Source organism: Curcuma longa, chromosome 4 (assembly GCF_044706935.1).
Source record: "Curcuma longa cultivar G26 ecotype Majalengka, Jawa Barat chromosome 4, ITB_CL_G26_1.1, whole genome shotgun sequence".
In the NCBI taxonomy this organism is placed as follows: Eukaryota; Viridiplantae; Streptophyta; class Magnoliopsida; order Zingiberales; family Zingiberaceae; genus Curcuma; species Curcuma longa.
In genome coordinates, this window is record NC_133864.1 from 5,439,737 (window position 1) to 5,463,558 (window position 23,822).

General features: G+C 37.6%; 3 protein-coding genes across 10 annotated transcripts; 1 reads left to right on the plus strand and 2 right to left on the minus strand.

Annotated features, from left to right (window-relative positions):
- Nucleotides 1-3,384: 3,384 nt before the first annotated feature.
- On the minus strand, nt 3,385-9,658 carry LOC141828428 (protein EMBRYONIC FLOWER 1-like). The gene is given in 7 exon segments (XM_074715856.1): nt 3,385-5,292; nt 5,934-7,041; nt 7,043-7,127; nt 7,199-7,614; nt 7,894-8,016; nt 8,732-8,867; nt 9,382-9,658. Coding segments are annotated over 5 exon segments (3,291 nt in total). The 5' UTR covers nt 7,995-8,016; nt 8,732-8,867; nt 9,382-9,658; the 3' UTR covers nt 3,385-3,711.
- Nucleotides 9,659-11,366: 1,708 nt separating this feature from the next.
- On the minus strand, nt 11,367-20,086 carry LOC141827338 (uncharacterized). Of its 8 annotated transcripts, XR_012601672.1 has the most exons (9): nt 18,613-20,086; nt 18,458-18,524; nt 17,649-18,382; nt 17,467-17,567; nt 14,543-14,731; nt 14,227-14,439; nt 13,206-13,781; nt 13,023-13,099; nt 11,367-11,994 (listed from the first exon to the last, which is right to left on the minus strand). XR_012601672.1 is itself a non-coding variant. In XM_074714559.1 (3 exons), the coding sequence occupies exons 1-3, from the start codon at nt 19,861-19,863 to the stop codon at nt 17,529-17,531; spliced, it is 2,166 nt and encodes a 721-aa protein (XP_074570660.1). In that variant the 5' UTR covers nt 19,864-20,086; the 3' UTR covers nt 15,923-17,528. The 8 variants fall into 8 exon arrangements, 1 of the variants encoding a protein (XP_074570660.1); XR_012601668.1 differs by having other exon boundaries at nt 13,206-13,544; nt 17,649-18,524; XR_012601667.1 differs by having other exon boundaries at nt 13,206-13,762; nt 17,649-18,524.
- Nucleotides 20,087-21,122: 1,036 nt separating this feature from the next.
- LOC141828690 (pentatricopeptide repeat-containing protein At3g13880) lies at nt 21,123-23,664 on the plus strand. Its single transcript, XM_074716149.1, has one exon. It carries the CDS (start codon nt 21,123-21,125, stop codon nt 23,562-23,564), a length of 2,442 nt encoding a protein of 813 aa, XP_074572250.1. The 3' UTR covers nt 23,565-23,664.
- Nucleotides 23,665-23,822: the final 158 nt, after the last annotated feature.

Below are 23,822 nucleotides of genomic sequence, written 5' to 3' on the forward strand. Positions count from 1 at the left end.
TGGGTTTATTGTCATTGTAAAGACGGAGAAGCAGCCACTTGGCACAAGTGCATTGGCTAGAAGAAGTTCTATGAGACAGGATTTCTAATATTCCAATTCTTCGTTATTTTTTATTTATCACTTTTATTTTAAACAAGATTTTTTTTATTTTTAATAATTCAACTATCCAAAGCATACACAACACAAGCAGAAAGAAGAAGAGAAGGAGAAGAAGAAGAAGAGAAACGAGGAGAAAGATGTGGATAAGATGAAGACCTCGACACTGATTTCTAAGTTGACTCCGGTGGCTCTTTGCAGGAGGTGCTCTCTTGGCTTTGACCAGGTTGACCTTTATTCTGCAGCGATATGACCGTCTCGAATGCCCCCACCAGAGCCCTCACCTTGCTCTTCCTTTTCTCCAACAATTTGCTCCTGGTCTCCTCGATCACGTCGTTGCTTACCTTCTCCTCTTTCTTCTTCGCCTGCAAGAACACCGGCTTCTTAAACACCATCAGCGTCGGCGCCCCATTCTCATCTAACGTCGTCATCCCTTCCACCTACCTCTAATTAAGGTCATTTTTTTTACTACATCGCACGTCTTATGTGTATTACCTGGAACACCATTTACTTTTGAAAACTTCCCTACTATTATCTCCATTCTGTGTCTCTTTTATCTTTTTTATTTTTTTGAGAGTTTTTACGTGATTTCATATAGATCATGACTTTAATACTAATTATTAAAATTGATAGAATCAATATATTTTTATAATGATATGATATTGTTTATTTTAGACCTAAGTACTCGTTATTTTTAAATTTTATTTTCTGAGATTTTGATTATAATTCTAACACATATGGACTCAATGGTGCATCATCAACAGCCATTCAAAGCAAATGAATTAAGATGAAAAAAAGGATATTATTTTTCTTGCGAGAAAATCATATTAAAATTTTCACCTTCGTTTGCGAGAAAAACGTAACAGTGAGGAAAGATTTTAAATAATTATTTATAAAATTAAATATTTAAATAATCTCAAGCGAAGCCAAGTGGAATAGCTAGGTACCATGGTGTGGTCGATTGCATAGAGAGATTGTAGTGGAAATGTTTTGGTTAAAACCTTGTGGAGCTTAAAAGGGATATCGAAAATCTTTTTCATAGATGAATCTAAGGATGTCTTTCTAGTATCCTAGATGGTTTGTACATCATGCTTTAGAGACCCCACTCTTTTCATAGATGAGTCGTCGAAGGATGACCTTCTAATATCATAGACGGTTTGTACATCGCGCTTTCGAGTTAGTGATCCCACTATTTTTCATTTAACCTATCTTTGTTTCGCTCACATCCGATGATGTTCATTGGAAGTTCGAACAATTCGATAGAACAATCAAAGAAAAACAAAGAATGAAAGTAATTTTAAATGAATGGGAATTTAATCAAGTGGATGGGGAAGTTGTTTTAGAATTTGCATCTTAACTATAAAATATTTTTAATATCATATTAAGTGTGAAATTATTTTTTATTTAAAAATAAAAATAATAAAGTTAACAGGATAAGTCGAGCAGCATTCGTTGCATGAATTCTTCATATCTCAGTGCATGTGTTACATGTAGTAATTATTGCATGAAGTATTCATTACAAATGCAAAATGCTTCATAAGTCGACAGTCAATATATGTATTACTTTTTAAAAGTTTAATATATTAAAAAGTATCATCGGTCTCAAATTTAGAGGGTCATTTGAAACACGAGGAGAGTTTAAAATTTCTTTGTTGTAATATATAGTATAGATTTTAAACATATGTCCCTAAAATTATTAGTCTTGGTATATAATTTTTTTTATTCTGAAAATAAATTTCTCTTGGAAATTTTGGTTTTAAATTTACTATTTCATGCTATTTTGTCTCAGTTTTTTGTTTTATTTTTCATATTTTCTAAAATAGCTAGGGTTTATTTAAAAGCAATTTTACATTCCAATTTTTTCAATAGTTTGTTACTTTTTATTCCATTGGCTTAAATTTTTATAATGGTAGCAAGACAAATTTTGTGTTGTTTAAACTTGTTTGATAATGTAATTAAATTGAATCAAATCCAGTCTAAAATAAACCAAGCAATTAAAATGATTGTTCAAGTTTAACTTGGTTCAAGTTTGATTTAAACTTGATTGATTTAGATGTCATCCAACTTATTAATTTGAGTTTATTTGATTGTTTAAAATTTATACTTTTAAAACTTATTTGGTTGATTAGTGAGTTTAATTTGAAATTATAAGTTTATTTATTCATTAAGAGTTTTATTAATTAATATGATTTATAAGTTTTGTTCATGGGCATTTTTTCACAAACAAATAACAAACTGAACATATAGGTGTTCGACCTTTTTTATTTAGTTTAATAAGGTGTTTAAATTTCTTCATTAATATCTTGTATACATTAAACGAACAAGAATAAGTTCTTAGGAAGTTGAATATCAAGTTTGTTCATGAACGTTTGATTTATTTATAATCCTATTTATTGACTTTCTTTTAAGAACATAATTACAAAGAAAATCATCCAACTTTTATGGATTTAGGTTCCTGATTTTAGGGGGTGTTTGGTTTTAGGTTCTCCATATGTAAATGTTCCATTGAGTTCTTGAAATTTGTGCAATGGACAAATAATGAGTGTTTGGATTTAAATGGTAAATGTACATATGGGGTTGGGGTAACCTGAAATTGGAGGTTGGCAAAAAGGACCTATGGAGGTCCTTTTTGCCAACCTGAAAGTTCAAATTACACATCTACCCTTGTAAAAAATATATAAGAATTTTTTCGAGTTTTTAATAAGGGTAAATAAGTAAATGGGTATCCAAAATACAACTCAACCTCATATTCACCAAACACTCCATTTATATTTACATTTTCTCAACCTTTTCTCAACCCCAACTATACATTTACATATTTTCAACCCCAACTTTCCGTTGAAAAAATACAACTTAAAACCAAACACCCCCTTAATCCCCAGCTCAAAACTCATCTCATATAGCCAAAAATAGTCTGATGGTTTTCCAAGTTGACTCCTCTTTCCTCATCTCATGTATGGAGGAAAGATGCTCCTTTCTTGTTTCTTTAGGAAGTAAACAATCTGGACACTTTACTTAGTAATGTTAATCTCTTATTAGCCAAATGTGGATGGTGAATATAATGTATGTGTGCATTTAACAAAGGCATGAAGTTGTGTATGGTAACTCGCTAAGCGAAGTATGCGAGATTGTGTTTGAAGAAAAATGCTATAAGAAGTACTGCAAATCACTGAATTGAGCATGTCAAGCATTTATTTGTACTTGAACACAACTAAGCAAGCAATAATAACACTTAAGTTATAAACAGATTGCAGAAAAGAAAGCTGACCGGAGATCGGGCCAAGAAGATAATGTGAGAATATCCAAGGTCTTTCAGCAGCTTTATTTATTTGGAATTACATTCCAGAATGAGGATATAACTAAAACAGCTGCAGGTACAAATACCACTATTGCACTATTTTCTGCTTGTTTCATGGAAAACCTCAGATTCAGACTTGAAAGACAAAATATTCTTCATCATCATCATCACTCCATGCTTTTAGTAAAGCATTTTAAGACATTGCCGAAGTCAATACAAACCATAATCTAGGTAATATACACAATACAGTTACATCCAGCAGCAATAGTCATGCAGAATATAGCTTAAGCACGAAATGTTTAAGATCACATCTTGTGTCACCCCTTAACAGCGGGCAGCTTGGCAACTGGCCACTTCTTCCTATCATGATGAGTTTGGTACCACGAGCTTCTGTGCGGGAAGGTGTTTTCACTTTCAAGCTGGGGAAATATGCATATATGGCTTTGATCTTCACTTCCTCGCATGTATACATTGTCATCATCAGGTAGGCTGAAGTCAGCAGGGTTTCGGTTGATAATGCAGTTTACAGTTACACATTGATGCCTCCTTGACTGGACTAGTCCATCCATTTTGCTGATCGAGGCCTGACCCATGTCAAATTTATGTACAAAAGAATCACCACATTTTGTATTCTTCTTGTTATTTACAATGGGCGAGAGATTGATCTTGGTAATTTCTGAAGGGGCATGCATTTTCTCCATCCCACTGATGCAGAAAGAAGGCAGTTTATTATAACACCAATCTTTATAACCCAATGATGCACTGTTTGATTGAGACATGATCTCTTTTTGCAGCAAAGTCCCAAGATCACCTACTCTAGGAACTGGGCGATAAGGTCTGCTAAATTTTCCATCATTTTGATCACAAGTGGAGTATGGAGCTGCAAATGGATTTTCAGGTGTCTCCCTAATTTTGAGACCAACTTTCATACCAAGTATCTCAGGGGGTTGATTTAAAATAGAATTTTGGACATTTCCTGTGAAGTTTAAATCCCATGAGGCAACTGAATGAGCTGCCTGATCAACTAGCCTAAGCAAATGCAGTGCTGGAACAGTTTCATTGGTATGCATCTCCATGGGAACCATACTTCCCGAATGAAGCCTATTTCTTCCATCCATACGATATGATCTGGCCGTTTGAGTTCCGTTTGTTGATTGCCAGGATGGTCCTCCCCCACTTACAAAATAGGAGCCTATGAGATTCATTCTTTCAGAAACCTCAGACTCTCGAGAAACTGTCTTCTGACTTCTATCAAACGGTGAATCATAAGGAATCATTTTCCCATGATTACAACAAGGATCAATGTTCCCCATGTCAGTGCTATATTTTCTTCCTATCGATGGTGATGACAAAACATGATGTGTAGCTCTGCTAGAACACGGAACAGAAAATCCCTGATATTTATGGTATGATTCCAAATCTTGTAGCCTCAGTTGGTCCCAAGAACTTTGAGAAGGGTAGTTTTTCTTAGAATCGTCAACAATAAGATCGGTCGCATATGATTGGTGTCCATCATATTGAGGAATTGTCATAAACTCTGTAGCTTGCTGATTAAGATCAATAAGGATTTGCTTCCTATGCTCAGATTTGCTGGCATTCTGGATACTGCAGGAAGCAGTAGGGATATCATATCCTGTATCATTAGGATTGATATAGCTCTTATATTTTGCATTTGAAACCTTGTCTTCACAATGTCCTGATACATATGACTCATTTCCATGCCATATCTCACCTTGTGCCATTGATAGTTCGTGTTTGTTCTTACAAGTGACATCAGTATTCACTAAATTTCTTTCATGCTGGTTTTTTGCTAAGAGTTCAACAATGTCCATCGGAATATCATCAAGAGTTTCCTTTTCAACTGTTGTTGAAATCTTTTGTTTCTTAACAATTTCTTTCTGCAAAACAAGAAAGTATGGGCGTCTTAGAAGAGACAATCACTTATCAACCAACTGGACATTAATTTCACTAAAATAACAGAAACAAAGAAGAAATATACCACTAAAATCCATAAATATTTCATGGCATCATCTTTTCCTTAGAGAAAATAGAAATGCCATTCGTCAATTGCGTGACTACAAACTAAGAAGTTTGATTATTTAGTGATTCTAGGTGTGTTTTGGAGTGACAGAAGCAAGCACTGCAGGTAGTACATAGATGTTCTACAAAGATGGTTATCATATTGATCGACTAGTGTATTTCACCAATTAACTTATAACTTGATTTCAGGAAATTTCCATGTTATGCTCCTGCATAGTTCCACATTAATGAACAAGAAAAGATAATCATGTACCAACCAATAAAACAGAATATTCAGATTCAAGATTCTTTCACAACATGTATGAAGTGGTCTAGGATGAGGTATCTGATGTTGACGTTCAGTTTGGTATAAGAATACTGGTTATTATGGCAATTCACTAAAATTGAAACAAAGAAGAATGCCTTTCAAAGAAAATAAAAAACACACGCAGACAAATGCATTGGTTATGAAGGAAGAAGCTCCCTCTTTCCTCTCAAGAAGAAAGAATTTGCATTATACCTCTGACCATTTTACTTGGGAAGAATCTCTGCTCTCGATGTGAGACACCATTTTCCTTCTAGCCCTTTTCTCGATAGTACTGCCTACATTTCCTAGAAAAGGTGGTAAGTTATTTGCAGAATGTATTCTTCTCATTTTATGAATTGCATTTCCAGTATGAATCTTTTTCATCATTGCACCTCTACAAACCCAATCTTTTTGTTGTTGAATGAAGCAATTGTCCCTTGATTTTACTACAAGCACCTTATTTTCCTTTTCAACAACATGCTTTTTGTTACGTTTATCCACTTTGAAACCTTGCCGAAGGGGATTTGCATCATTGTCATTACATTCACTGTGGTATATCCCAACATTATTATTCTTCTCCTCAATTTCAGCATATTCTTTTTCACTCAGAGCTTTCTTTCTCTGGGAATCATTAGTGACAAATTTCTTTGAAACCTTCTTAAGCCAATGTATCAGAGAAAGTTCCTCCTCTTTGTTCTGATTAACTTCTAAACCATCATTATAAGAACTGCTATTTAGGTCTCCAAGTTGAGCTTCACACTTTGATGCATCAGATCCTTGGTTTTTATCTACATATCCTTTGAAAGTGCGAATCTTCTTAGATATGTGCAACTCTTCACTTTTCATAATATCCTCAATAAAGCGTAGCTTTCGGACCTTTTTATGGTTCACTTTTCCAAGTGAATCACTAGACACACTGTCCTGAAGTGGACCATGATTCTTACTATTGGACAAACCCATTTTACAGTATGATGCTCCAAGATTTCTCTGCTCTAAATTCACCAAATCATGAACAAACATGTTGCCTGCAACAGAAGTTACAGCATTATCTTCTGGAGCACCAAGTTGAACCTCAAACATCTTACATTCTTTGGGTTTGCTGTCAGATTTTACATATGCTTTTGTTTTAGTAGTAATTCCTTCACTGTCTCTCTGATCCGTGAGATCAGTACCACTTAATTTCAGAAATACATCAGGACCTCCAACATTAGCACCTCCATTTGGTTTGTCACAGACAGTATGAGAAGCACCATGATAAACAAAAGCAGACAACCATTTGTCTTTGCTGATAACTGTTTTCCTTCTTAGATCTCTTCCTGGCATCTCCAGCCACAACAGAGGTAGGTTTACATAACCAATTTTGATTCTCTTTGGATCCAAATTTCCTATATATGCATTTTTGAAGACCTGAAAAAAGAGGGACTAAATACAAAATTTGTTGATAATAATTTAAATAATAGTGAAAATTTAACTCTTACCCGTTGCCACATCTTTTGTTATGGCTCGGTTTGGTTGCTTTTTGTGACACGGATCTGAATTGAACTCAACATGGCTGATGTTTTTAGAAGAATCTAACACAAGTCTCTCTCCAGGTATGATATTTTTGGGAAAATGCTTTGGATAAGAAAATGATTTTTTTGAATTGGAACTTAAAAAAAATAAGGATTTTTCTTTCTTTTTTTCTTTATTATCAAGTACCCTCAAATCAGCTTTTCCAGTTAAATCTTCAGAGGTGCTAATTGTATGAATACAGTTCACACAATTCCATCGCTTGAACTTGGAAACATGTAATGGAGGTAGCTTGTTTGCAGGGGTCTTGGAACTTTCATTGCCGGGCATAAATAATGGCCAACAGGTTTTTGCATCTCTTTCCCGAACACCAACAACGTAACCACTGTAAAAATGAAAATACATTATTAACAGTTTACAAAAAGGGAAATTTTTTTGGCAAATGTGCTATCCAAAATTTGGTTGGTTCATTCATATCAGTATTAATTGTCCATAGAGTTTTTTAGCTAGAGAAGTAAGAAGGAAAGGTATCATATTGTTGAAAAGGTATATATCTTGTTGTAAAGTTTAGAAGTTCTAGCTTAAAATTGAGAAAGGTGCAAAAAGAAAGCACTGAGAAAGTTGATTTAGAAGCAGAATGCACAGAAAAGATATCTATGATTACCGAATTGTAAAATGACTGCAAATGTCTGGATCTTCCTTGTTATCAGTCCTAGAAAGAGATTCTTTTCCCTCATCGAGGAGTTCTTTCAATGATGCTTCCATAACTTGAAACAATCATAATTAGCTGTCCAGACAGTTTTAGGTGGTTGCATCAGGTAACTGCTTCTTGCTGAACGTCAAACATGACAAAATTGCACCAAAGCTAACATTTCATAAAGAGTTTATTTAGCTTAAAATGCTAAAAGAAACTCCAAACATATTGACCCATGACAGAATATGTTGGACGCATGTAGAGCATATAAAAGCATTGAAAAATATATAGCTAGTTGATGTACATCAACCTTTTTAAAATCTAGCAAGATTATTATAACATGGGATATAAGTGCAAGTGATTCAATGCACTAACTAATACATTACTCAGAAATAGTTACATATACGGCAAGAAGCCAACAACAATACCAGTGCTATATAAACCTAATGCAAGGAAGTAACTAGATGCAATCTTGTTTCTAATAGAGTACAGCAAACTTGAAATCAGTAGGAATATATAAGTCAAGAAAAAACAATAAGAATATGCACTAAAAGCATTGGATGATTATCATTGCAAGAAACTCATACAACCAGATGGTAACAGCTTGTCCATGTATTCAAGAATAGTTAATGAGGGCCAAGAAAAAGAAATGAATTCTAAAAAGCATATATGTAGCTGCTAATAAGATGTCAGCCATACTAACAAACCACTTAAAATATAAATAACTGTCACTGAAAGGACTTGTATGAGTCTCTAGCACCAAGCAAAGGTTAAGCTTAAACATATAGCTAACATACATTTCACTTACAGAAGCAATAATAGTTGGTTCCGTTTTAGTTACCAGAAGCTCAAAGTTGCAAGTTGGAGTTTGAAATGAAAGAAATGCAATATTTTGAAGCTCCAACAGCGACAAGGAATAAGCTCGAACATCAAATAGCGTCTATCTGCACAATATTGAACATAAAATAACAGGTCTAAAAGATAACGCAATACGTTACTTCAAGCTATAGAGCAAGGTAAGCCGTAAGTATCCAAACAAAGGTTTTTTTCTTCTACTTCTCATAGTATTCAACCGCGAATAATAAACAACAAAACCAAGACAAACCTGTGCAAAGAAGTTATATTTAATCAACCCAAAGTTTCCTACATAAAATGATAGAATAAAAAGAAATATTCATCACTATTTGTAGCTGATTCCAAAGAACCAGAAATAAACAGCAGGCCTCACTATATCAACTCCTTAAAGCCCAAAACCAAACTGCAAACCCCTTTTGGAAAGAGCACCTTGACATCCCACTTATATCTAAATCAGACCTATTGTACTATACACCGTACACCAAAACAACCCACGAAACAAAAACCCATCCCCCACCCGATTGAAACCCAGGAATAAAACCGATAAAAATCCAAACTTTAACCCGAAACTCCACTCAATTAACAGCAAGGTAGTTCCCAAACCTGAAAAGGAAGTCCCCCGCTACTCCTCCTCCGCGTCACGGCTTTCCGCTCCGCTCGCCCAAATCGCGGATCTGATGGGAAAAAACGAGGAGTTGGGGATCGGAGACGGATCGATCGCGAATCTCAAAGGCCCAAAACCCGACCTTTCCTAGGGCTCCTCCTCCACCACCACCTCATGTGCAACAAAAGCAAAGGACCTAGTGCTTCCTCCACGGGATTAATTTAGGGCACCTCCATGTGACATGTCATCCTCCACCCATCACAACACACACACACACACAAACGCTTGTCTGTAGCAACAGTAACCAAAGGTCCAAAGGCAGCTAAAAAAAACCCTAACCCTAACCCTAACCTTAACCCGAGCAGTTGGCCGAGTAAACAGACGCAACCCCGGTTCCATGGCATCTGTTCTTGACCGCGGATGAGGTGGGACCCCGGCGCGATGATGCCGCCCGTCGGAAAGATCCCCACTTCGTGGGTGGCGTGGGCCCCGCGCTAAAAGCTGTGGTGCAAAATGCGTGTAGCTGACGCGGAGGTGCGCCTCCTTTATTGCATGAATCCACCGCGGGAGATCAATCCATACGCAGCTTCACCATGGTTAAATCTATTCAATGCTATGCAGAAATAATAATAATAATAAAATATTATTATTATTATTATTATGTGAAAAAAGAAAAATATTATTAATGGTCCAATTGAATGCGATTTATTGAACTTTGAGGGAAGTAATTATTGATGCATTATTGTGTTAAAATTATTAAAAGCAAATTGCAGATGATTAATTAACACACAACATAATTCTTCTTCTTTTTCTACTGCTGCTGCTGCTGCTTGTGCTACATATACAGGATGAAAAACTTGAAAATTAATCGGAGATAAAGGTCGATTATTAGTCTTAAATTAAGATTAATCTAAATTGTGGGCATTCAGAAAGTTACTGAAATGTACCAGCTGCAGATGTAGAAGAAACAGTACAATACTCCCATTTAATCAATGAATCGACGACGACTGTTTCTCGTCTCTGCCGATCGACGAGCTGCATGGCGTGTGGGCGGTGGGTCACCGGCGACCTGCTGCCGGTGATGGTTTGGATGATCGATCTAGTGCAAGCTTGCCGCCGCAGGATCGCATTAATCTCCCACAGATGAAGATGAAGTTCCTTGTGCGTACTAATTAATTTCATTTGCTTTGAATTATCGAAAATATGATAAATTTATTTATGAATTATTTGTTCATCATTAGTATTTCAGTTTATTTATTTAATTTTACCTTTTGTATTAAATAAATTAAATGTAAATGAATTTTTACTGAGCTTATTTATAGATATTTTAAATATTGTTCATCAATAACTTTCCCTTGTGCCGACTGAACATTCAAAGCTAAGCAGCCCTAGTTGAAATTAAAAGAATGTTCCAAATTAAACTCCTTTGTGAGCCTTAAATGATTATATATATATATGCAATCTAGCTAGTAATGAACTTGGAAAATTAGTTAATATTTTTTAAAATTAAATTATCTGGTTTTCAAATTTAACTCTATCAGTTAAGTTAACAGTGTTAAGATCATATCAAATTAAATTATTGTATTGAATTAGTTTTAATATTGTCAATTATAATTAAAGCTAATAAAGCAATATTATATTCTCAATGGAGAATATAATCCATATGTTATGGGCCATCTGGTCCAGTGGTCATGGGCAAATTTAATATCACATCAAACTAGATGGCATGCATGGAACCATGCAACTATTATATGAATTACTAGTACAATTTCCATTTAATTATTTATCTCATGAAAATATATTTGTTGTTTATTATATAGACACATTATTAGGAATTAATAAAGATGTTGTCAAAATTGGTGGGGGAGAATGGCACACGACACCTGCAACATGCTGTAATGAAGGCTATTTAATCCCTTAAAAAATAACAAATAATATATAATACTTTGAAAGGATCAAGGAAAATGCTCGAACAAGTCGATCTAAGTTATAAATTCTTTGATCTTGCACAAATAATACTTAGCCTTATTCACAGATGAAGTATTGTTGTGAAGCAAAAATGTAGCATTTGAACTGTCATTCTTAGTTACTGCTTGTTTGTCTCTAGCTTCAGAAGAGTTTTGTGAGTTAACAGGGTGAGTGATCACGGGACTCGTTGCACTGCACTTGTTGTCGTCTTCTTCTTCTTCGTCTCCTCTTTCTTCTTCTGCCCTCGAAGTTCCTCCCTCTTTAGCATCAATGGAGAAAGGCAAAGATGTGAAGCACTCAGCAGCAGCAGCAGTCTCTGGATTGCCATTAACTAAATCAGCATTCAGTCAGGAGGAGAATGAGGAAGACCGATTCCACAATGCTTTGAAGGTTAATTTACAACTTTTTTATTGTTGCAAGCAACTCTTTTTTTTTCCTCTAAAACAAAAACAGTGTGTTTGTGACGTATAAGTGAGAATTTTGATGATGATGATAAGTTTTTGGTGTATCTGATTCACTGAAGGAACTGAAGAAGCTGGGCTCTCAGCTTTACAATGCAGCAGAATTTACTGTGAGAAAGCATTTTCCACGTCTGACCAGCAGAAGATGTGAGCCTCTTTCTCTTTCATTTTTCTGTACCATTCCTGTAAAATGGTAGGAGAAAAAATGTTCTTGCATCTTTAGATCATCATAATTCATAAAATATTTACTGTTAAAGATTTGGAGGCCAGTTTTTTTTTTTGTCTTGATTAAAGACCAATTCAAATTTATTGTCCTTAACAACCTGCCACTTCCTCCCCCAATGAAATGGAACATATTAAAGTAGCTTCAGTTTTTATCAAACATGAATGAGGAATGTCAAACACAATTAATTATCAAAACAAAAGGGATGACACACCTAACCCAAGATCATATGTACAGCTTTTAAGATGATAAAATACTTGATTCATATCTATAGATTCGAGATTGCCATCTAACACCAGATTTGAGAATCCAAAAAGTCCACAAATGATTTGTCTAAGATGACGGGACAACTTCAAAGGAATCATTAAAAGATATATGATGTGTCTTCTGGGAGATGGTAGGAAAAGTTGTCGATTTGCTCAAAGGTGGAGGAGGTCAATGGAGTCCACAATCTAGTGGTGATGCTAAAACCCTACACCACCATGAAAGTGGCGATGCTAACAATGGCAAAAGGTAGGCTTCACTTAGGAGTCTTCCATTTCAATGAGAATGAGCTTCAAGTGAGAAGATGGTGTGGATAAGTTTGAGGTGGTGGCGGATCAATGGATCAATGAGACATCCGAAAAAATCGAAAAGAAGTGGACAGCAGTGGTCATCAAGCAGCTTCCCCTCCAACTAAGAACACAAGAAAAGCACAAGAGCATTAAAATTGACTTTACCGCCACATAAATTATTAGAGAAAAAATATTATTGTATTCATTGATCAAAACAATTTATAGAAAGATTTACAGCTATGGATTTGATAAGTCACTTTTTCTACTTAATCTTGTAGATCAATTCTCTCATTTTATCTCTTATTTCTATTTATTTGGTAGATTCGATCTTATATACAACAATTTAATTTAATTACATAATAATTAAAGATGATTTTCTTTTTCAACATGACTAATATATAATAGGGTGATGGCGGGGACGAAGAGCTACATACGTGAAGCAATTGTGGCAGTAGTAGACCATCTAGCAAGTGTATCTTCCAAGATCGAGCAGAATCTCCTTTCAGAAACACTGGTAAGCAGAATGAGCAAAGGATTGATTGCTTGAAGCAGGTGACAAATTTGTCTCATTAAACGCTATTAAATTTAATCAAATCAAAACAAGGTATAAAATTTACCTGGTGAATTGCTTTGTCTCATTAACCAGAGGATTCTTGCTTGCCAACAATATGGCATAACTCTGGAGCTGTCAAGCATGCAACTGAACATAAAATTCCCTCAACGCTATCTGCGTCACCTCTCACCAGGCACACATATATGTTATATTCTTCCACCAATAGATCTCATAATATTTTAGATGCTGATGAAGAAAATTTCTTCCCCATTTTTATATCTCATCCCAAGTGATTCCTCCTTACAGAAGCAGAGGTTGTTGTTAAGGTAGCCCAGGTTCTTGAAGATCCTTCCATTCTCTCAAGACCAAGCACGCCTTGGTTTACAAGCAACTCCAAGGTACTCTTCAAGAACGTTAGCAAAGTAATGGCTTATCATATCAATTAGAATAAAGTTATCCAGACTATATAGTAGTAATTAGTCTTCTTTGTTGTCAACTTTTTTTGAGATGATAAGAATATTCCTCTTGTTTTTTTTTCTCAAGCTTATCTATCTTGATGCTGATCTCCAAATTTTTTGCAGGACATGTATATGGTGGAAGGTGCATATCCAAGGAAGAAGCCTAAGCGAGTGAGCAATTTCTGGTCACTTTTGAGAGTTAGGAAAAGAAAGACATAAAAAAAAGGTGCTTTCAAGACATTTTTTCAGAAAAAGGGATTAAGTGTGACGATTAAACATGAGACATAACAGTGAGACTCAAAGCTTAAGAATGAATTGATTCTATGTTTAAATCTCGGGTGATTTTATTGCCTAGTTTTGCAACTATATTAATGGTGTGTTTTGTTTAAAGCAGTAGCTTTTTCTATTCTTTGAAAGTTTTCGAGCAATAATAATTTCTATGTATGATGAAACATCGATTTAAAATATCAATTTCTATCTAACTATAACTCGTCCATTATCTTTTGAATTAAGCTAGTTATTCCAATTCTATTCATTCTCCAAAGAATAAATATCAACTAGATAGGTTAATTCAAAGGTATTTCAAAAAAAAAGGAAAAAAACGAAGGTAAAGTGAAATTTTCTCACCTAGTTATCCAAAGCATGTACTGCTTGCTGTGGCAGAGATGAGAACTAGAGTTTTCTCCTTTGGCATGCGATAGATACATGGCTCTTCATAAGCTTATCAAAGGCACTAGAAATGAGCAGCATCTAAATGGACCCCTCATGAATTTGACGTTGACGAAAAGAGACCTCCATCGACAATAGCAACATTTTATGCTTGCTTTCATTTGTTGGACTCTGATATAATGTGACAAAACACATACTCGTCAAAATACACCAAACAAAATTTGTGTTGATTATAAGGTCAAAATTAAGGCACAAGCCTTGTTTTATGTGTTACCTCCAGGCTTGGTAGTATCTTCAGTATGGGTGTCGAAACTAATCTGCAACTTGCATTTTCAGGCAAGAGTACAAGATAGAGGTACTATAAGTTCATCAGAATCACCAACAAGAGCCAGACCAAAAATTAATGGGCAAATATATACCTAATCTGTTCCAAGTTCAAAATATTCGCTTCAGATCCACTCACCTATTATAATAAAGTATTCTCCTTAGTCATCAAATTGTTTCACCAAACATTTTGGCAAGGACCAGTTTAAGTATTTGCTCAAAATTAATGCATGATGGTCTTTGTCAAGGTGATGTTAGTGTCAATCCTAAGCCAACCACCAACTAACCACAAGAAAGAAATAATCAAGTGTTCTCATAATGTATTCTTGTTCCAGGCCTGCCATTTAAATAAATAAAAAATCCCTTATATACGATTAAAAAACTGAATTAATGCTGGAAGCAAAAAAGAAAAAAAAAGACAGAAATATGGCGGCCTATGTGCGACTGCACACAGTTTAAAGAAGAGAATAAAATTCTAGCTTTGTACTAAAATTTTCTGGAGAAACAGAGATGATGATGCCTAAAGCTCTAAACAATGTGGACAGAGATGTATACCTGATATTGCTAATTCATGGTACAAAATCAGTGAGAAAAAAAGATGCATTCAAAAAAGCTGATCGAAAAAAATGAAGATGCAGGTCTAAGATTCGCCAGTAAATAAGTATTTTAAAGAAAAAAGGGGTAAGTTACCACACCGCACAATGAGATGCCTTCCTTTGACCAGCAATATATGGATAAAATATTTTAAATCAGTCAAGGATTTCTACCAAACTCTGGAATCCACCTTGAATCCAGCCAATGGGTCTAATTATATTACTAACCAGCATGTGGCCACTAAACTAGCCTCAATGATTACAAGCTTCAGCGGAGAGGAATGTGGAACGACCAATAAGAACTCAGACAACATACACAGAGAAAGTAGTGTTAATCTAACATTACCAGGGTTGAAGAAATATTAATCTAAGAAACCGGAGTCAGAGACATAAATCTGATCTAGTTGGATAGCTTACACATAATATACCACTGATCTTTTTGCCTAAGTCACTGTGGTAGTTCAAAATTTATATCTAGCAGAAAATGAGATGATGGAAACAATAATCATGCAATTTATAGTACATTATCATAATGCATACTTAATTTAAATGTCAAATTCACAAGAAAAAGGTGCAGATAAAAAGATAGCATTTTTATTTTAAACAACAAGAATATGGCGGCAAAAAAGGCCTTGCATAAGGATACTGTAAATATTCAAAGATTTTCTTTTGTTAGTTAGAGAAGAAAGATGAAATGTCTAAGACATTAGCTAAACTTGCATGACATGAAAGTGACAAGTAGCAGCTAAATTAGACTTGTTCTCAAACAAAGAAAGATTTATGTGTTGAAAAGTAGAGGAAGACTTGAACATTACTAATGATGGTGTCACAAAGAGCTCTATAATGAGATAAGATTCATGCAACCAGCCTCCACTGGCCCCAAATAGTTTGGGACAAATATGGTATGATGATGATGAAAGTAAAAAAGACAAGTTAGATCCTAGACTTTCTTATAGCAACTTACCTCTCATCGAGTTTAATACTGAACCTTCAAATATCAAAAACAATTCTAATGCATTTGTGCATTTTATACAGACAATTTGACTAGTATCTGTTATCAGTCATTAAAATGAGACCAATTGCAAGAACATTGTAAGTGTGAATGACAATTTCAGAAAGGAAATGCCAGATGTTTGATTAGTGACATAACATTTGTACAGTTTGCCCTTTTTGTACTTGATCAGTGCTAATAAGGGTACATACCCAACAAAGAACTTTCAAGATTGTTGTGGAACCAGAAGAGGAGAGAATCATCCCATATAACATACTATTTGAGGGATCAAAGTTATCAGAGGTTACAGATCACACAAATGTTGAACAGATTCAAATGCATCTTTTGTTACGCTAATTAATTCCATCATGGTACCCCACTCTTAGATTTCCAGTCCTGTGATGATATCAAATAAAACCAACCCAAAATAAAAGAAGCTGCACAAAATAAAATCTCAATCTTGATTTGGTTATTAATTATTAAAAAAATGTTCTATTTTGAACAAATCTGCAAATCAAGTGACTAGTAATCAGACCCCCTGTGCAATGCATGCCACAGAAAAGTATATATACTACCTCCATTTATAAAACATCAAGAAGATAACCGAAAAAATCTTGGGTTTATCTCTATGCTACAGAAGGACAAAGAATAGAAAGCTGGAGTATATTACAACATATTAACCAATGTGGTTTTACAAATTCACTCCAACTATCATCAAATTCTTTGTTTCAACTTGAACCAAAGCTACCAATAAAAAATGGCTACATAATGCAGCATCTTATTATTGAGATAAAATACCCACTTACGTTGATTATGCAAGACAAGAATTGTTTGTGACTAGCATGAAAGCCAGCTACAAAATTAATAAATTGAACTACTAGCCAGCTGCAAATTGTTTTGCTGTAGAAAAAAAAAACTAATTCATAGTTCAAGGAAATACTTCATAAATACATGAAGAACTAATGGCAAAGTATGATATTACATTTCTGAGTTGAATGTATACACTTGTTGGAAATGGCAAATGAACTAGCACAAGATGCATATTGCTACACAGTTGATTGACATGTGGCTAAGACAATGTGTTTAGTCATCCTGTTGAACAATTTATAATTTACAAGGATTAAATATTTTGAATGAGCAATAGCTCAAGTTACATACAGCATAATACAGGAATTAATAAGGGAAGTGCATTTGTGATTGCCAGAAGAATCACCACGAGGCCAAACCACCTATAAATAAAGTAGTTAAGTACACTGGATGAGAGGGGGAAAAAAACCTAAACTGTATTACCTTCTCTATCCTCTGTAATCACAAGATATGGTGTGATGGTGAAAGAAAAGTAAGTTTACACCTCATATTTCTGATATTTGTGAGTCAGGTTTTGCCAGCACCTAGAAGGATATGTAGATAGATTAAAGAACATATGAAATTTACAATTCATCAAAACTATTGTTTGATTTTAAAAGGGTTACCTCCGCAAATCGAATCTGGCGACGTCGTGGTCTTGAAGGCCTGATATTTTTTTCTTGTTTCACGTCATTAGAGGGTGTTTGCACAGTTTGTTTCCTATTCCGAAGTTGAATGCCTAATAATGACTGTGGAGCTGGATTTTTTGATGAGATAGAAGGCAAAGTTCGAGAAAGCCAAGACTCTGATGGTGATTTCGGCAATGGTGGAGGCAGCAGTGACAGCAAAGGACTAATGTTGCTCTTCAAATGCAATGGCTCACTATCATTGCCACAATTTCTGTTATCATCAATATCCATATTCCCATTATTCAATCTTTCTGAAGGGAAGAGTGAAACGGGCATAGAAAGTGTGGAGACTTCTGGTTGCAATGCATTTTTTTTATTAGCTCCAGAAACTATACTTTCTCTACTCCAACTACTCCAACTATCTATACCAATCTCACCAGAAGTCATCATACTTCTAGTATCATTGACGGTATAGAAGGAACTAGCCTTTGAGTCTGAAGATCCTGGTCTATTCCCTGAATCTACGCGGAGAGTTTTGTCCAGTAAAGAGCTCATAGATTCTGAACCCATTCGGTTGCTATGATTTATTTCCCCGTAGCTTCCGATGCTTTGCTCGCCAGCATCAGAACCAGTAATCTTGCTACAATTGCTTTCTCTGCTTAGAATTCTAACAGAATCCTTCCCTTCGTGAACAGTTGATGGATGCCCATCATTTTTATCAGGGGTTGTACCTCCGGTAGCTGCTGAATTACCAAATGTAGATGAACAATCTGCTGCAAGAGTATCAGATTCACTCCTTAATTTACCTATCACTTCTTTCTGGGGAGAATGCTCCTGACATAATTTTTTTCCATAAGCAGCTTCCCATGAGAGCTAAACAAGAAAATTTAAGACAACACAAATCAATAACAGGCCAAAGAAAAAACAAAATTCCGTAACAAATAATCTTGCCCATACTTACCTCTTCAACTTGAACAAGAGATACTGGATATACATTCTTGATCTGTGGGCTTCCAGTTTTTCCCCTTGCTGGAGGCAAGTGTCCTCCTCGAACTTTCATCCCTGGGACAGGATTTAGAAGACAGAATGAACTCTTCAAACAAAATTGAGGAAGCAATCCACAACCTTTAGAAGGAAAATGGCCAGTATCATCATAGCACTCCTCATCTTCATTGTCTTCATCATAGGTACCCTCTTCCTCCAACTCATTAGCATACTGTTCGAGATAAGTAGAATTTTTTTGGAGGGGAACAGGAACTGGCCTCCTGGCAGGACCACTAGTTTCAGCCATCTCAAGAAGCTTCGTAGCCTCTCGTGGAGGTGCTGCTGATTTTTTAAAGGTATAATGGGGGGAATCGGAAGCCATTGCCTGTGCAGCAGGCAAGAACCTCTCTATCATGAAATCCCTGAGCTCGGGATCCTTGAGAAAGCTTCCCGAGAGATTGGCCACATCTGGGATTCCACTAATGCCACTGACACTGCAATTCATGAAGAATGACTCCGACCGTGATAGTGTATCAAGCGCATCGGAGAAGGCGTCTTCTTCAACATCGTCTTCTTTATTATGATTCTCTGAGGCTGAAACGGGCTGCTTTTCTAGCTTCTTCTCTACCTTCTCAGCTTTCTCAATCCTCTCTTCATTTTCTACCGTCTCCTCCACCTCAATCTCTTCCATATTCTCGGCCTTCACTGGCATCTCAATCCTATCCGCATTTTCTACCTTATCTTTCTTCTCAAACTTCTCTACCCTCTCATCCACAACAATCCTAGGCACGTCCTCAGAAGACTCGTAAGAATTGGCAGTTCCAGCATCGGGCACAAAGGTCACAGCTTTACGAGTCCGCACACTGCTGCCAATCTTCACAGACGGAGCCAAGCCATCCCGCAACAAGTTTCCCCCCTTGCCGTTCTGGATCCTTCCATGCGGAAGCTTGGAGACCATCATCACCTTCCCACCGCCGTCCACGGCCGATCGCGCCCCGTTCTTGGGCAACCCCGGAGTCTGCTCCCATACGAACGGGACGACCCCGGGAACACGCACCGGGCCCGACTTCAAATCCGACTTATAGTACGGAAGCGACGCCCTCCTTGGCGGCGGAGGCCGCGCCTCGCCCTCCTCCTCCGCTAGCAGCGTCGGAGAAGCCGACGGCCCCGCCGAGAATCTCCGAACGGACAGCAGCGGTGCTTCGAGATCCATCTGCTTCTCCTCCATCGGATTCGTTAACACCCCTGCGCATCGATCTCCACCAAAACCCTAATCCTCCCTCCTATCCGATCCAACAAACATCAAATCATCCCCTCAAAAAAAGGAAAAAACATATCAGATAAACCTTTGCGGGCAGACCAAATCTCAAATTGACATCAAAACTCAAAAGAGAGGCGGAATGGAAGAACAGAACCGTTCGAGAGACGAGAAAGGAAGAAGGAAAAGAGAAGCGGAGAGACTCGTGGTTTGTGAGTGTCCTCCATGGGACTTTGCCTAACTAAGTGTTAGCGAGGACGATAGCCAATAAAGAAACCCATATGGCTTTACTCATAGTTTTACCATCCGCATCGCTTCCAACCATATGCTGGGACCGGTTGCAGGTCTGTGGGTTGCTGGGGACGTGTAAGTTATTGTATGATAATTGAAGAGGCGGTGCTTTGACGAAGAACATGAGTGTTGGATCGAATGTCGTGATTAATCATCTAATTATTTGTAATTATTAATTAGTTGGGGAAATAACTCGAGAATTATTCTCGAGTTGACCGCTGAGTTAAATTCTTTGACGGAGACCGTTGACCATTTTGGTCAACTACAGCTGTTGCTTTCAGTAACATCGACCAAGTCTTACTTCCTAAGGGCCCTTTTTGCTAAACAAACCTTATACGAAGGGTTTGCATGAAAAAAATTCTACGAAGGCTCTCTTTTAAGCCGTCGGATCGGTAGGACTAATTTTAAATTAATTTAGATCAGTACATTTTCAACGGTTTAGATTATGACTCGAAAGTGGATTTTTACAGAGAACCCCTTAGAAATTCCTCTTCAATAGATCTGATTCCTGCTTGCCTTGGCTCAAAACGGTTACCGCCGCCAGAGCCGTCTCTCTCTCTCTCGGTGCTCGGTTGCCCCGCGCCGGCGGGCGCCGCGTCACGCCGGGAGACGAGCCGCCAGGCCCGCCACCAGTGACCGTGATTTCTTTCCACACCTCACTTCCGAGAAACGAGGGTTCCCCAGCCTCCTCTCCCACTTCGGCGGTCGCACCGCTGCCGCCGCTGCTCCAACTAGCCAACGGCACTAACTCCCTGCGCCGCTTCCTGTCCAGGGAGTTGGGAACGAAAACTAGGGACGATATCTCCTCGGCATCAGTATCCCGGCGGTCCAAACCGGAGACAGAACGAGAACGACGAGGGAAGAAGAAAGGGGATAACTTCCAGGACATCCGACCTCGATCGGCTCAGTGGATCGATATAGCTCGATCACCCGCCTCAATGAGACCTGCGCATCCTACTCATACACGCCTAAGAAAAGTTTCGAAGCATGTCTTCTACAGATTACCCAAACAGCACTTCAACTCTTTCCCAACGCAACACCAAATCCCTCCCCAGCCCAGGCTATCTCAGGCTATGTATTCTGATCTCCTTCTGTCTGCTACACAATCGCAATCTTTGATCCATGGGAAAGAAGTGCATGCGCACATCACCAAGCAGTGCTCTGTTCCTTGTCTGTTCTTGCTAAATACAATCCTGAACACGTACTGCAAATGCAAAGAAATGTTACTTGCCCAACGGGTGTTCGATACATTACCTAGAAGAGATAGTGTCTCTTGGAATGCACTCATTGCTGGGTATTTTCAAGTTGGTCTCTGTTGTGAATCCTTGGCTGTGTTTTGTAAGGCAAGAGGTGCAGGAGTAAAGCTGGATCGTTTCACCTATGCCAGTGCACTAAATGTGTGTTCTAGAACTGAGGATTTGAAGACAGGGAAAGCAATTCACACGATGGTTCTAGTCAGTGGATCCCGACATGTGTTCTTGACTAACTCACTCATTGACATGTACTCAAAATGTGGCAAAATTGGTGAAGCAAGGTTGGTTTTTTCTAGTTCAACTCAAGTGGATGATGTTTCTTGGAATTCTTTGATTTCTGCTTATGTTCGAATTGGTTGGGATGAGGAGACACTGAGGACCTTTGCTCAGATACATCGGTCGGGAATACAGATGAATCCTTTTGCTTTAGGTAGTGTGCTCAAGTCTTGTTCAAGCCTCAGCGATGCTGTGGAACTTGGGAAGATGATTCATGGATGCATAACTAAAGTTGGTTTGGACTCCAATGTGTTTTTGGGCAGTGCACTCATAGACTTGTATTCAAAGCATGGCTTGTTGGATGAAGCACTTGGGGTTTTTAAGTCATTAGCTGATCCAAATGTCGTCGTCTTCAATTCCATGATCGCTGGGTTTTCAAGGTTGGAGATGGATAGAGATAAAGTTAAAGTTGAAGCAGCAAGTCTCTTCTCCGAGATGCTGAGGCGAGGAATTAGGCCTTCAAAATTCACATTGTCAGGCATGGTGAAAGCATGTAGCTTGATTGCTGATTTCGAGATGGGAAGGCAAATACATGGACAGATACTCAAGAACAGTCTGCAACATGATGAGTTCATTGGAAGTGCACTGATTGAGATGTACACCGACTCGGGTTCCATCGAGGAAGGATTCAAATGCTTCAATTCTGTACCTAAGCAAGACATTGTCACTTGGACTTCCATGATCTCCGGATGTGTTCGAACTGAACATTTTGAAAGGGCACTGAGATTGTTCCAGGACTTGCTGAGCAATGGCATAAAGCCTGACCACTTCACTTTATCATGCTTAATGAGTGCCTGTGCTAGCCTGGCTATGGCAAGGTCTGGTGAGCAAATCCAGTGCTGTGCCATTAAGGCCGGATTCAGTTGGTTCGCCGTCATGAATAACTCCCAGATCTTCATGTATGCTAGATCCGGAAATATCGACGCTGCTAAAACCACATTTCAGGAGATGGAGAATCGCGATGTAGTGTCTTGGTCTGCTATGATTTCTTGTCATGCACAACATGGTTGTGCAACAGAAGCCCTGATGCTTTTCAAGGAGATGGAGGACTGCCAAATTGTGCCAAACCATGTCACTTTTCTCAGTGTTCTTTCTGCTTGTAGCCATGGAGGACTGGTCGAAGAGGGTCTCAGCTACTACGAAAGCATGAAAATCGATTATAATTTGGATCCAAATGCAAGACACTGTGCCTGTATAGTCGACCTCCTTGGACGCGCAGGAAGATTGGTCGATGCAGAGAAGTTCATCCTGGACTCAGGATTTCATGATGACCCTGCGTTATGGATGGCTCTTCTAGGTTCATGTCGAATTTACAAGCACATTGCGATGGCAACTCGTGCCGGAAAACGAATAATGGAGCTCGATCCGCATTCCTCTAGCCCATATGTGATACTCTACAATATGTACCTCGATTCTGGAAGGAAATTCTTCGCCATGAAGACTCGGAATTTGATGAAAGAAAGAGGTGTGAAGAAGGAACCAGGTCTCAGCTGGATTGAGATTGGCACATCTGTTCATTCTTTTGTCGCCGGTGATAATTCTCACCCTGAGAGTCCTGCAATATATGAGAAACTAGAAGAAATGTCATCCGAGATAAAGAAGATAGTTCCTAACAACCAGTGCGAAGCTTTGGTGAATCATCACAGCGAGAAGTTGGCAGTGGCATTCGGAATGATGCGTCTACCTGCACTGGCACCAATTCGTGTTATGAAGAACTTGAGGGTGTGCATGGACTGCCACACTTGGATGAAGATGATCTCGATGATCGAAAAGAGGGAGATTGTTCTGAGAGATCCATTCCGGTTCCATCGTTTTAGAGAAGGTGGTTGTTCTTGCGGGGACTATTGGTAATGGTGAAGCACAAACAATCAAGTTTTGTTCAGTTTATTTTCAGCTGATTCAAAGGGATGTGTAAATTGGTGGAAAACTTAGGGGCATTTTGGAAAAATACAAGGAGTATTTTAGAAATTTCTCTAATTTGTAATTATCTAGCTAAATCAATCACGGGCTGACCTAAACCTACTGCACATGTCATTAGCGACAAATTAGGAAAAACAAAGCATGTTTAATAGTAAAAGAATCGCAAAAGATGCTCTATTAAGTGAGCAT

Coding starts and splice junctions, on each gene's coding strand:
- LOC141828690 (XM_074716149.1), top strand. CDS start 21,123: ATGAGACCTGCGCATCCTACTCATACACGCCTAAGAAAAGTTTCGAAG.
- LOC141827338 (XM_074714559.1), bottom strand. CDS start 19,863: ATGGAGGAGAAGCAGATGGATCTCGAAGCACCGCTGCTGTCCGTTCGG. Junction 18,525..18,612: donor CTCTTGTTCAAGTTGAAGAG/GTAAGTATGGGC, acceptor TTTCTTGTTTAG/CTCTCATGGGAAGCTGCTTA. Junction 17,568..17,648: donor GCCAGATTCGATTTGCGGAG/GTAACCCTTTTA, acceptor ATATCCTTCTAG/GTGCTGGCAAAACCTGACTC.